General features: G+C 39.4%; 1 protein-coding gene across 1 annotated transcript in view; it reads left to right on the top strand.

The window, feature by feature from the left end:
• The window catches only part of CCDC58 (coiled-coil domain containing 58), a 14918-nt gene extending 12381 nt beyond the window's left edge, over positions 1 to 2537 (top strand). Inside the window, exons 4-5 of the mRNA XM_015812134.1 lie at positions 1471 to 1530; positions 2252 to 2537. Coding sequence (XP_015667620.1) covers positions 1471 to 1530; positions 2252 to 2302 — 111 coding nt within the window. The 3' untranslated portion in view covers positions 2303 to 2537. The remainder of the gene's footprint in view (positions 1 to 1470; positions 1531 to 2251) is intronic.
• The last annotated feature ends 11700 nt before the right edge of the window (positions 2538 to 14237 follow it).

Here is a 14237-nt window from a genome sequence, read left to right as displayed (position 1 = left end):
ACTCATTGGACGGCGCTTCACAGTGCAGATGGACAATGACCCAAAGCATACTGCAAAAGCAACCAAAGAGTTTTTGAAGGGACAGAAGTGGAATGTTATGCAATGGCCAAGTCAATCACCTGACCTGAATCCCATTGAGCATGCATTTCACTTGCTGAAGACAAAACTGAAGGGAAAATGCCCCAAGAACAAGCAGGAAATGAAGACAGTTGCAGTAGAGGCCTGGCAGAGCATCACCAGGGATGAAACCCAGCGTCTGGTGATGTCTATGCGTTCCAGACTTCAGGCTGTGATTGACTGCAAAGGATTTGCAACCAAGTATTAAGAAGGGAAAGTTTGATTTATGATTATTATTCTGTCCCATTACCTTTGGTCCCTTAACAAGTGGGAGGCACATATGCAAACTGCTGTAAGTCCTACACTGTTCACCTGAGTTGGATGTGCATACCCTCAAATTAAAGCTGACAGTCTGCAGTTAAAGCACATTGTGTTTGTTTCATTCCAACTCCATTGTGGTGGTGTATAGAGCCAAAGATGTTCGAATTGTGTCGATTTCCCAATATTTCTGGACCTGACTGTACATTGCTATATTTCTGTCCATGTAATTGGACTCACATTGTTGTCTTGACTCACCAAGATCAAATTAAAATTAACTGCTATTATTACTAAAAAAAGGCCTTAGTTGTTTTAACAGCTAATTAGGAGGGCAAGTTCATTATTCAAAGATATATGTTGAATAAAGAATTTGTCATTGTAGGGATTTAAATCATCTATAACAGGGGTGTCAAACTTGCAATGTCACGTGACGTGTTGCGACATATAGTGACTTTTTTTCCATTGCCGGCAATGGGGTGAGCGCGGTTTCGCCATGACACATCTGGCCTGCAGCCGGCAGTTTGACACCCCTGATCTATATGATAACATCATTACCCAGGTGATCTTATTATTTGTGTCATTGCATCATTATGCCTCTGAAATAAATTGATTTAAATAATGTAGTTTGCATCATTTGCTTGATGACATCATCATGTAAATATTGCAGATCATGGCAAAATTAGATAAAATTTGTTGCATTAAAGTTTGGTAAATCAAGTTTTCATTGCATTACAATAACTCACTTAAAGGTATATTCTCTGTTTTTGCAATTTTTCAGCTGGGGTAAAAAGAAAAAAGATTTTCTAATTTCTCACCAATATGAATTTTAGCTTTAGCTTTGTTCTCTTCTAAATATCTAGAAAATGCTTACACTTTTAATATTTAATTCCCCAATATTCTACAATGAAATTCCAATTTTTCATAGGAAGATTTATTTACTGAATGGTGAGGAAACTTGATTAAATATTTTATTTTAATCTGTTGTAAGTATATTTTTAATATTTGTATCCAAAAAAATACAATCTGTCTGCTCATGGTCAATCCCAGTTGTTATGCTAAGTCTCTAAAGCCTTTCTTCTTTTCTCTCTCTCATAGTTGAAATTAATGCAGTCAGAGTTAAATGTTGAAGAAGTGGTGAATGACAGAAGCTGGAAGGTAAGGAACAGTCCTAATTTGTGAATTTTTGTCATACCATATTAAGGCCCTGATTGATGGGGGAAGAAGACTAGACAGAGAAGTTAAAACCAAATATGAAAATCAGATAGAAATATCTTACATAGACGCATGCTCTCTTCAGTGTGACTATTCAAAATAGTGCATACAAGTAGTCCTCAACTGTAATGGAGCCTAGAACTTCCATCATAAATCATAACTTGAGACACCATGTGACCAACCTGATTTTACAGCCCTTTTTGCAGCAGTCCTTAAGTGAACACTGCAATTGTTAAGCGAACACCACATTCATTAAGCAAGTCAGTGCATTCCTACGGGCATTTCTTGTCAGGAACCAGCTGAAAAGGTTGGTTTCTGACAAAAAAAAAGTTGCAAATCCTGTCACATGACCACAGAACTGCAACTGGCCATAAAGATCATGTGGCTGCAATCATGTGACCACAGGGCTACTACCATCAGAACTTTGGAATGGTTCTGTCATAAAAACCTCTGCCCGCCATGTGTGGAAATATTTCAGCCAGTTATTTCAGCCCTTTTATTCTGAAAGCTACAATCCTGGACAATTAGATATCACTTGTTTTGTTTTTCTGAGCACCTACATTTGGCTCCCTTTACTGTTTTACAACACGGTAGCTAATTAAGTTTTTAGATACTTGGATCCATTCACATTTGTATCAATCAACTTTCTGTTTTGCTATTTTAGATATTTAATGAACGCTGCAGAACTCATTATAAGCCCCCAAAGACACAATAATGCAAATGCAGGGGAAGAGTTCCCTGAAAGTGGTCTTCAGTCATGCAAATAAACTGGAAAAGAAACATGGAACAAAATGCATGGGACCCCTTGAAAAATGATACCCACGAGATCTAGTACACTGAGTGATTTTGCTAATAAAGATGAACCAACTGTTAATTTGTACAAGACATATGAGAAGAAAAAAACATTAAAAATATTCAGATGGAATGTGATGTCACATTTGATACAGCAGCAAATGTACTTTACTTTTATTCACTCTCATGTACCTGGAGATTTTTACATATAAAACAACTCTGCTAATTGTGTAGGACCTTTTTAGACTCCAACAAATATTGAGGGTAAACAAAACTTTTTTCTAATTACCAACAATGTATAATCCTAGTGTAATCACATCACATTGTGATGGCATGTTTCAGAGATGTGAAAGTCTTATACTGCAGGGGTTCCCAACCCCCAGCATCCGTCCATAGCCCTCCAAGAACCGAGCTGCGCAAGTGAGCAAAGCCCCATCTGCACATGCGCGGGATCCAGGTAGCATGCAAAATCATGCCTCCCCAGTCAGTGAAAAAACTGCCATCCATGGAGCCAGTCCCTATATATATATGATATCCCCTTAGTTGTTTAATGTAGTTATGCATAACAATTAAGGGATGCTTGTAGAGACATTAGATACTACACAGTATAGTTTTGGATTGATTAGGTGTCATCAAATTGGTGTTGACAATATGACTAGATTATCTCCATGACTCTCATAATCATGGAAATCTTTCAAATCTTCCAATGGTGCACCCATCTCCATTGTAACCGAGTCCATCCAACTGGCTTCTGGTCATCCTTTCAGTTCTAAGGATGGTTGTTTTACCTGTTTAATATTAGTTTGGTATTTTTACATTTAATTTTATGTCTCCATCTGGTTATGCCCATGTATAGAAGCATCATTTTGGTTGTTTGAAGACAGTGTTAGCTATGAAGAAATCATTGGAGCTTTGGTGGTATGGTGGTTAAAGTGCAGTAGTGCAGGAAACCTCTGCCTACAGCCAGGAGTTCAATCCCGATGGGCTCAGCTTTTTATCCTTCTGAGGTTGGTAAAATTAGGACCCAGAATGTTGGGGGCATTATGCAAATAATGCTTCTATATTGTAAATAGCCCAGAGAATGGTATATTAGTCTAAATGCTATTGCTATTGCTGTTGCTAGTTACAGAAATAGATAAGCCACTCCTGCTTCATTTTGGTTTTCTAAACTATACAATCCAACTATATTTTCATCGTTCATATTTCCACATCTTGCTTGAATGATTTTTTTGGCAGTTGCAGTACACTGCCAGCTCATACTTAAGGGTTTATCCACTAGGACACCTAGATCCCTCTCACAGTCACTAATTATTAAGCCAGGTACCACCAAATTTATACCTGTGCATTTGATTTTTCTTGCCTAAATGTATGACCTTACTTTTCTCAGCTCTGAATTGCATTTTGTTGGATAGGTCCAGTGTTCAAGTCTGTCAAGATCCTTCTGTATATTAAGACAATCTTCTAAAGTGTTTGCTATTTCTCCCAGCCTGGTGTTTGCAAATATGATAAGTTCCCCTTCTGTCTCCTTATCTAAATCATTTATGAAGATGTTAAATAGCTTAAGATAGAACCTTGAGATATTCTGCTACATGCTTCTCTCCATGTACAATAGTTGTAGATCCATTGAGGATTATCCACTGGGTGCAGTTGGTCAATCAGTTGCGAATCCATCTAGTGATGCTGTCTGTCCCATATTTTTCTATCTTACTAAGAAGTAGGCTGTGGGCTACTTTGTCAAATAACTTACTGAAATCTAAGTAAACTATGTCCACAGCACTTCCCTTATTCACTAATTTAGTCACTTTGTCAAAGAAGCCACTAAGGTTTGTCTGGCATCATCTGTTTTTGACAAACCATGCTGGCTTCTAATATAATTGTCTTGTTCATTTCTAGGTGCTCACAAATGCACTGTTTCCATTTAATGACTTTTATTGTTTTATCAATATATAAAATATAAAGAAAAATAAAAAATAGGAAATTAAGGGAAGGAAAAAGAGAGGGGAAAATATGAGGTACAAGGGGAGAAAGAAAAAAAGCGTTGGCTTCCGACTCTTTTTAGCATGGTGCAAGATAACATTCCAGCCTCAACTTTTTACTTTTACACATTAGTATATAATTAGCCATTTCTATAACAACAAATACATTTAATCTGAAAAACCAGAATCAAAGTTTCATTTTTTTTATCACAAGCACAAAATCCAAAAGTGATATCCAAATAAAAACATAATTAAATATATTCTCCTCTTTGAATAAAACAATCAATTTAACCATTTCTGCTTTATCTTTCTTGCTGTGGAAATATGTATTTCTATTTGTACAATAATCTTTATAAACTATCACCATTTATATTAACAAAATTCATTGTATTCTTTCAGATATCTTAAAGAGAAAAATACTTTTTTTCACCCATTTTAAAACACTAAACTTTTCATTAAAAACATTTGAAATCAAAACTTTCTAATACATCTTTCTTTAAACTTTTTAACATGCATACTTTAAAGTCCACTATTAAATTTAGATCACTCCCTCCAAGTTATCCTCATATAATTTTTTTCTTGTATACATCCTTTTTAAAACTCTAAGTTTTTCTTTAAACTAGTTACTAGTACATCCTTTTCTTTAACTTTCTCTTAACACAGATACTCTCAAATACACTTTCAATATTTTACAACCTTTAGGAATTATTTAAGCATTATATATAAAGGAAAAATATATTTTGAAACTTTAGATTAAGATTTTCTTTCAGTTACAAATAACAAACCGATAAAAATCCATCCTAATTCCAATTGATTCATTATGTTTAAGTCCCTCCTTCCAGCTTGTCTTCATAGAGTAAAGACTTTTTCTTCTCCGGAATGTTTGTCAAGTAGTTATAAGTTTCGCTTTTTCTCAAGGATTTCTTAACCTTGCTGATGTCCATAAGGAAAAAGTCCCAAACTTGTCCTTTTAAAAGTTGCAGATTTTCTTGGATCTCTTCTTTCAATTGTGTTGAGAGGTTTATATTTAAACCATCATAATAAGAGTTGATGTCAGGTTTATATTCCAAAATTGCAGTTGACTCCTCTGCATTGTCAGCTACTTGTGAAATTGCCTCAGAGGTTTGGTAACTTTCTACACATATTGCAATCTCTGAAGTAGTTTGAGAAGGTTTTTTTTAACATCCTTGGAGCATAGCTGATCTATGAACCCGATGGATTTTATTTAAAGATTTTTCAAATACATCTCTAATAATTTGCTCCTCCATCTTCTTTAACTCCCTCTTTAGTTAAAGAGTAGCGTTTTTGTAAATCACTTAAGAATTGCTGGCCAATCAGGAATCATGAAAATCAGAATGTTTTAGCCACCCACAGCAAAGCAGACCAAGCTACAAATTACTAAAAATAATAAACTAAAACCACAATTTTCTGCCCTTATATTTCTCCGTCAAGTTTTTTTTTTAAAAAAAGATACTCCACACTTCCTTAGTTTGGCTTGCCTTAGCAGCCTTCTTCCTTGTTTAACACTGAAGAAATCCCCAAAATGGCACAGATCTTCAAAAAAGAGTTAACAGGTTGTGGCTAAAGAGACCCTCTTTTAGCTTAATGAAGATTAATAGTCCTTAAAAATGATTAAGAAATGAAAGACACAACTTACTGTCTGTTTGAAAAATAAATTCCAAAATGGCTGCTTCTTCAACAACGAACTGATTGCAGCCCTGCCTCTCAACTTTTGGCACACAAGTTGCTTTGAAGCACAGTTCCTGAAGCTACTTACAGACCTTTGCTGTATCAAAGGATCTTGAGGGGTAATTCTAGGATTTTCCCTAACCCAGGAAAGTCATATAAACTAAAGGAATTCTGGTTCCTTCTGTTGATAGTTGAAAAAGCTACATTCCAGGGAAAAACCCTTCAGGGATCCCTCCCTGGGCATGTAATCAATTGGCCATCTTTTTACCGGAAGTGACAAATGCACTGAAGATTCCAGAATCTTTCCCCCCTTTTTGAAGATGTGAACCCCATCAGCTCTTTTCCAGTCCTCTGGTACTTCTGGTATTTCCCCAGTGCTCCAGAAGCTTTGAAAGATTTTGTTCAGGTTTCTGAGATCACATCTGCCAACTCCTTCAGAAACCTGGGATTACGCTATTAGTACACCATTACACCATTAGTACTCCAAAGCAAGATTATAAAAGAGAAGTATTTTATGGAGAATTGATGGTATAGAGCAGGGGTGTCAAACTGCTGGCCCGCGGGCCGGACGCGTCACCAGGAAACCTTGCTCACCCCATTGCCAGCAATGGGAAAAAAGCTCCGATACGTTGCACGACGTCACATGATGTCACGAGTTTGACATGTCTGGTATAGAGAGAATCAATTGTATGTATGAAGGAAGATTATAGGGGTCAAGAGGAAGGCTGAAAAAATTACAACTGAAAGAGTTGATGAATCCTCTGCAAGAAAAAGGTGAGAAGCTGCAAAAACAAAAGTGTATCAAATGATGAATACGGTGGGAGCTAGGATGATTTATGAAAATCAAAAGGCATGGAGATATGGTGAACAGTGTTGGTATATGTTGGTTTCAGTTATACTTCCTTCTCCTTTCCCCATATCATGTATTTAGTTTTTATTCCTCTTTTCTGGGCTCTACATAACATTTATCCTTAAAGTAAATAGCAGGAGGAATATGTATGACTTGAGAACCATTGAAAATTCTACATAAAAGTGAGATTGCTTCAAGTGTTTTTGCATAGAAACACTACTTTAATAGGCATATTTAGGGTTTCAACATTGATCAAACCTTTAATAACATAGATGTCTTGATGGAGCTCTTTCTATATTACCTTTCCAAACACTTGTACAACATTTATTGTACCTCAGCTGGTTGATAGCGCTTGCTGCCCTTGAGCTCACAAACTGAGCAGGGTTGGTGGGGTCTTGTTAGTATGTTGATGGGAGCCTATTGGGGCTATGGGCCAAAGTGGGAAACTGAAAAACCTCCTGAGCAAAGATTGACAAACGCCCTCCATGCTGTTATCAATAAAATCACATGGTGGTGTGAATAGTGTCAATATGAATTCTGCTCATCAGTAAAGAGGTTTCAACTTTTTCTAGAATGGTGCAATATATGAATATCCAAAGATCACAAGATATGAATGAAGAAAATTATTTCAGTGTTAAGGGAAGCTCAGACTAGTTTGGAGACTTTTCAAACAAAGCCAGTGATAAGAGCTGAAAAGAATTATCAGGACAGAATGCCTCCATGGATAATTAAATGAAGGTTACCTACATACTTCTATTGATTACATTGTAGGAAATTCCTCAGATTCTGAATTAGGTTTATCTGATTTAACAAAGTCTGTATTCTGCTAGCGCCTTGCTGGTAGGAAGTTTCTTATAGCGTTTATCCAAAATATCCATCCTCTCTCATTCATAACATTTGTTTGCCCTGTTGCAATTTGCATCTTTCAGATATAAATTATTTTCTAAAACAAACATTAACCTGTCTCTTTCAATGTTTCCTTAAAGAATGTAGGATTTTGCTCTTCTAGTGATTTTCCAGTATCTTTACTAATTCTTTAATGATTCGCCTTCTTGCTGGTTATTGATTATTCCTTTTTTCTTCTTATCTGAGGATCTGCTTGTTTTTTTTCTGTTAATTTATACATGTCCCCTTTTTTAAAAATAAAACCCAGTGACAGTATTGCATGACTGAGTCAATCACCATGTCAAGGCTGCAGAGACGCCCTAAAAGATCCTGGCGTCTCCCTTCCTCAAAGTCCTTGTATTGTGTTACATCTTGAGAGCAGGATCAACAAACAACTAAGCCAGCAGCTTCAGTGGTAAAAACTGTTGCACTTCTGTTGCAAATGGTCTCAAGAACACAATTCTATTTCTTTGAGTGGGCATGTGTACAAGCCCTGGGATGATGTATATAAATGTTTATAAAATGAAGCCTGAAGTTCAGGAGTGTGCATACAATTGCTCAGGAGCACATGCTGCTAACTGCTGCTGTGGGCCTTGATGTGTAAAAATTGCCCTCCAATGCTTTGTATTGTGCTAAACTCAAGTTTCACAATTGCAAAATGATGATGCAAGATTGGGCGTCTGTTGCTCTGTTCTCCTTTGCGGTAACTGCTCATCCAGATATTTTAGAGGTGCTGAAATGTTAGCTTGCCTTGAGAACACCAAATGAGTTGCCGCCTGTAATTTATATAAAATTGCAGACTGTCAAAACACATTGTATGATATTTAATTTTAGCTCTGTGAGATCAGAGAGTTGCACTCTTTTCTTTTAACTGGACATCATTGTTGTTGTTGTTAGTTGCGAAGTTGTGTCCGACCCATCGTGACCCCATGGACAACGTTCCTCCAGGCCTTCCTGTCCTCTACCATCTTCTGGAGTCCATTTAAGCTCACGCCTACTGCTTCAGTGACTCCATCCAGCCACCTCATTCTGTGTCGTCCCCTTCTTCTATTGCCCTCAATCTTTCCCAGTATTAGGCTCTTCTCCAGTGAGTCCTTCCTTCTCATCAGATGGCCAAGTACTTGAGTTTCAACTTCAGGATCTGGCCTTCTAAAGAGCAGTCAGGGTTGATCTCCTCTAGGACTGACCGGTTTGATCGCCTTGCAGTCCAGGGGACTCGCAGGAGTCTTCTCCAGCATCATAGTTCAAAGGCCTCAATTCTTTTGCGCTCAGCCTTTCTTATGGTCCAACTTTCACAGCCATACATTGCAACTGGGAAAACCATGGCCTTGACTATACGTACTTTTGTTGGTAGGGTGATGTCTCTAGATTTGCCATTGCTTTCCTCATAGCTTCCAACTAAAATGATCCACATTCCTAGACAGAGGTTTAGGAAATAGATACTGATGCATTTTTATTTGCAAAACAATTGGTTTTTATCTCTACTGGTGTTGGTGGCTACATAACATATCATACTAAAAAAAACCTGCTAATTTTCAATACGTCAATGATTAGGAGGGGCTGTTCCAACACCTTTAGTTACTCATAGCACTTTGCTTTGTTACCTTCACTCACTCATAGCATGTTTGTCAAACATTGTTTTAGCCTTTCTGCAACCGATAATCATGATTTGCTAAACAAACCCAATTTGCCTAGTTTCATACAATATATTAAGCCAGACACCATGGTTTGTAATTCTCCCCAATAGTGTGACTCTGGGCTGCTTAGAAAACAGAAAAAGATAAATAGAAAAGCAATTAAAAATTTAAAGTTGCACATTAAAAATTTAAAATTATGCAGAAAATCAGGACCAAGGAGATGGGTGGAATGGGTTAAGGTCTTCTTATCCTATCAACAACCTCCAGCGGTGAGCACCCCTCTCATGATTCAAAGCCAACCAACAAAAACAAGTTTTAATGCCCTTCTGGAAGGCTAAAAGGGTGGGAGCAGTTCTCACCTCTGGTGGTAGAGTGTTCCACAGGGTTGGGGCCACAGCAGAAAAGGCTCTTCCCAGTGACCCCACCTGCTGGAATTCCTTAACAGATAGAGTCCATAGCAGGCCTCTTCTGCTGTCGTGAGTGGGGCAGGCTAGGTCCATCGGGTTGAGACAACACCTCAAATATCCTAGGCCCGTGCCATACAGGGCTTTAAAAGTATTAACAATAATTAACAATAATTGGATCAGAAGCATACTGATAAACAATGCAGATCATGCAGCAGTGGTAGTATATGTGCCACCCTAGGGCCTTCCCAGAACTGCGCACACTGCTGTATTCTGCCCTAGCTATAGCTTTCGAATATTCTTCAAGAGTAGCCTCATGTAGAGCACATTGCAGTAATCTGACTGAGAGATGACTAGGACATGAGCAACCACGTGCAGAGCCTCATGATCTAAATAAGGGTGCAATTGGTGTACAACATGAAGTTGTGCAAAGGCCCTCCTAGCCACAACTGCCACCTACTTTTTGAACAGGAGTTGTGAGTCCAGGAAACTCCCAGGCTGCACACCAAGTCTGGAGTGCAACACCATTCAGAACTAAAGATGATAAACAGCCAGTTTATGAGGTGCCCTGCACCCACAGCCATTCCATCTTGCCAGGGTCCAGTTGTCCCATATCCAGATCCCTACAGCCTCCAGGCACTGAGCCTGGGAAAGGGTCCTATGCTACAAGCCCCATCTCCTTTGTGTGGCTTGTTCTGCTCCCATGAAGTTTCCTGTAGTCACCCAAATACAGATCTACATATGTTAACTAATTAGGTGGAATGTGGTTAGGCTTAACTCCTAGCAACCATCTTTGATAAAAATTCATAGCTGTCCCATAACTACTCCAAGTAATTGCATTGATCCCATCCATCTCTCCATCAACTGGTTCTTTCCAAATAAAAAACGGTGTTCCTCTATTGTTATTTCTAAGGTTGTTATTAAGGCATGCGATCTTATTCAGTGTTTCTCAACCTTGGTAACTTTAAGATAGGTGACTGGGGAATTCTCGAAGCTGAACTGCCCATATCTTAAAACATGCCAAGGTTGAGAAACATTGATCTAAGTGACACAGAAGCTTTATTGCTGAATTACAAATAAACTTTAGACACTGCTTGATTAGACTTGTTAAAAAACCTGTTTGGAAAGCTGGTCTGGTAGCCACTCCCCAAACTTTCAACAAGTCAATACCACCTAATTTCTCCCCATTAGTTGTGTGAGACTCACCACTCCTCTAAGCGAGTATGTGTCCTGGGGCCAGAGAGTGGTGGTGTAAAGCAATTGATTGCTATTCTTTCTAGGCACATTACTTTTGCCAATGTCCTCAAAACATTTAAATTACAATTTAAAAATACAGACCCTTTCCAGAAGGTGTGGTTTGTTCTTTTTTCAACATAAGACAATGTTGGCCAGAGCGAATATGGATATTTGTGTTTATTCTAACCTCTTTTTCCAAGGGATTCTTCCTGAGCACTTATCAGCCCAGGAAGACAATATGTGATTCACTGAATCACTGTATTGTTAATCAGGTTCTACTACTGCTATCTTTTACTTTGTTCCTGGACAGATCAGGCAGAGTCAGCAAATTATCCGGTTTGGAAAGGCTGGTTGTTTCTGGTTTTCTGAGTGCCTGTTGACTAAGCTCAATGCCTGAGCCTGTGGTCCGAGGGGGAGGGTCATACAGCTGCAGCTGACTCATAGATCAGATGACCAGCTGATGAGTGAAGACACATTCTTTCAGTAACTGCTCCCTCTTAACTGTATTTTTTTTTTTTAGAAAAAGAACAGGCAGTAAGGGAAATGGAGAAGTTGAAACTGCCTCCTTGCTTGCTCATTTGATTTATACAACCACACATCTTACAGAGCATAACTTTGGGCAGATTATAATAAAAATATTTTTTAAAAACCCACAATACTAAATCCTGGTGTCCCCAGTTGTAATACATCCACTGCTCCATTTAGCTTCAGCCTCACATTATCCCAACACTTTCGGGAAAAGTCAAGTCAAAACTTTTGGAAGGCTAGAAAGGTAGGGCTTATCAGATCTCAGGAGGAAGGGTGCTCTAGTCCAGAGGTCCCCAATCTTTTGTGCACCAGGGACCAGTTACGTGGAGAGAAGTTTTTCCGCGGACCCGAGGGTGTGTGGTTTTGTGTGCTGCCTGCATCCTGCAGATGGGACTTTGCTTGTTTGTGCGGACCAGTTGCTGTCATGCCATGGACTGATACTAGTCCACCGGTACTGATCCTTTAGAATAGAGCAGGGGTCCAACCTACTCTAGTCTAAAGGGCAGGGGGCAGTGCCTAGATCCCACTAAATTGCCATATTTAAGGAAACAATCTGGAATCTGCTCATTCAGCAGATCTGATGGAACAGGCAGATACCCTCAAGGAGATGCAGTCCTGTAAATGACCTGGCCCTGGGTCATTAAAGGCTTTAAAAGTGATAACAAGCATTTTGAATCACACCCAGAAACTGAAAGGCAGTGCAGCTCACACAGCAGCTATGTAACATGAGTGAATCACAGAGTGCCAAAACTGCACCTGCAATCTCATTCTGGACCAGTTGCAATTTCAGGATGGTTTTCAAGGACCAGCCTCATGTAGAGCACATTGCAGTAAACCAACCAACCAGGTGTGGGTGACTATAAAAAAGGCCTCCTAGTCCAGGAATGAATGCCATTGGTTCACAAGATTAATTTGTGTCATGGTTACCCTCTTGAGCAGGCACCATGAGTCTACCGGTAGGAGGACCCCCATACCAGCTCTGTCCAGAGATGAGCAGCACCAGCAAGAATCAAAGAGGATGTCTTGCCAGAACCTGGAAACCCAGAACCATTTAATTTTGCTAGGTTTGAATTGAAGCCGGTTCCTCCCTATCCAAATCCTTATAGCATCCAGGCACTCAGCCAGAATTGCTTGGCTGGCCAGGGATACAAATGTGTAGCTGGGTATCATAAACTCACTGAAGATGCCACACTGTAAGAAATAATTTTGAGGCAATAACAGGAGGAACAGCTACAACTAAGACAACAGTCAAATTTAAAAAAAAAAAACGAGTTCAGGGCAGAAATGTAATATGAGAAAGCATCAGACGTGACCCTCCCTAGTTCTCATGAAGATAAAGGGGGGAGGTGAAAGTGGGTTCATATTTCAAAATTTGGTTACTATAACCTTATAATAAAAATAATATTAGTTTCCATGTTTTTGGTTTCCAAGTTTGAACTGCTTTGGAGGGCAGACATATACAACATGCCATCGGATGAGCTCTTCCAAGCTGCATCAAGTACATGTTGAAAAAGGAAGAATGAAAGACTTGGGCACTGACCCAAGGGTACTTTTCAGGAGGCAACTGGACTTTGTTTTTCCTTGAAGATGTTTCGCTTCTCATCCAAGAAGCTCCTTCAGTTCTGATTCAAGCACTGAGACACTCCAAACTGAGGAGGCCAAGGGTGTCCACCAACTGGAACCTACCACAGAAGGAGGAGGAGAACCACAGCAAAACATTGCCAGAGTAGTCCAGGAAATAATCAAAATCAGTGATACTAGAAACCACTGAAAGATCCAGAAGGGTCAGAATAAATGGACCACCTCATCCCAGGCCCTCCACAGTTAATCCACAAACACAACTAAGGCTACTTTAGCACTATAACTAGGCCTGAACCCTGACTGCAAAGGGTCTAGACTGCAGACCAAGCTGGTATGAAATAGCAATAGCCAGAGTCCAAGGGTATCAGGGCTCCAGAGAGCAGGCCTCGTGGCTGAGCACAGGGGGTCAAAATATAGTATTGGTCTTAAACACTGAGGCCCTCCCACCATACTTCCTGATGCCCATCAAGAAATACAAGTCAGAGTTCTCCACTGTGACTCAGAATAACAAAGTTGGAAGGGACCTTGGAAGTCTTCTAGTCCAACCCCCTGCTCAAGCAGGAGACCCTATACCATTCCAGATAAATGGCTGTCCAGTCTCTTTAAAAACCTCCAGTGATGGAGCCCCCACAACTTCTGAAGGCAAGCTGTTCCACTGATTGTTCTCACAGGACATTTTTCCTTAGTTCTAGGTAGGTTCTCTCCTTGATATGTTTCCATCCGTTACTTCTTGTTCTGCCCTCTGGTGCTTTGGAGAATAGATTGACTCCCTTTTCACTGTGACAACCCTTCAAATATTGGAAGACTGCTATCATGTCACCCCAGTCCTTCCCTTTGTAAGACTAGACATACCCAGTTCCTACAACCATTCATCATATGCTTTAGCCTCCAGTCCTCTAATCATCTTTGTTGTCCTTCTCTGCACCCTTTCTGGAGTCTCAACATCTCTTTTGTATCCTGGTCACCAAAACTGGATAAAGTACAGGTAGTCCTTAACTTACAACCACAATTGAGCCCAACACTTCTGTTGTTAAGGGCAGGGCTTTTTTTCAGCCGGAACGCGGCGGAACCG

The sequence above is a fragment of the Protobothrops mucrosquamatus genome, unplaced genomic scaffold (assembly GCF_001527695.2).
Source record: "Protobothrops mucrosquamatus isolate PMUCROS unplaced genomic scaffold, P.Mucros_1.0 scaffold69, whole genome shotgun sequence".
In the NCBI taxonomy this organism is placed as follows: domain Eukaryota; kingdom Metazoa; phylum Chordata; class Lepidosauria; order Squamata; family Viperidae; genus Protobothrops; species Protobothrops mucrosquamatus.
The sequence above is the reverse complement of the archived record's forward strand: the minus strand, read 5'-3'. Positions and strand labels throughout refer to the sequence as shown.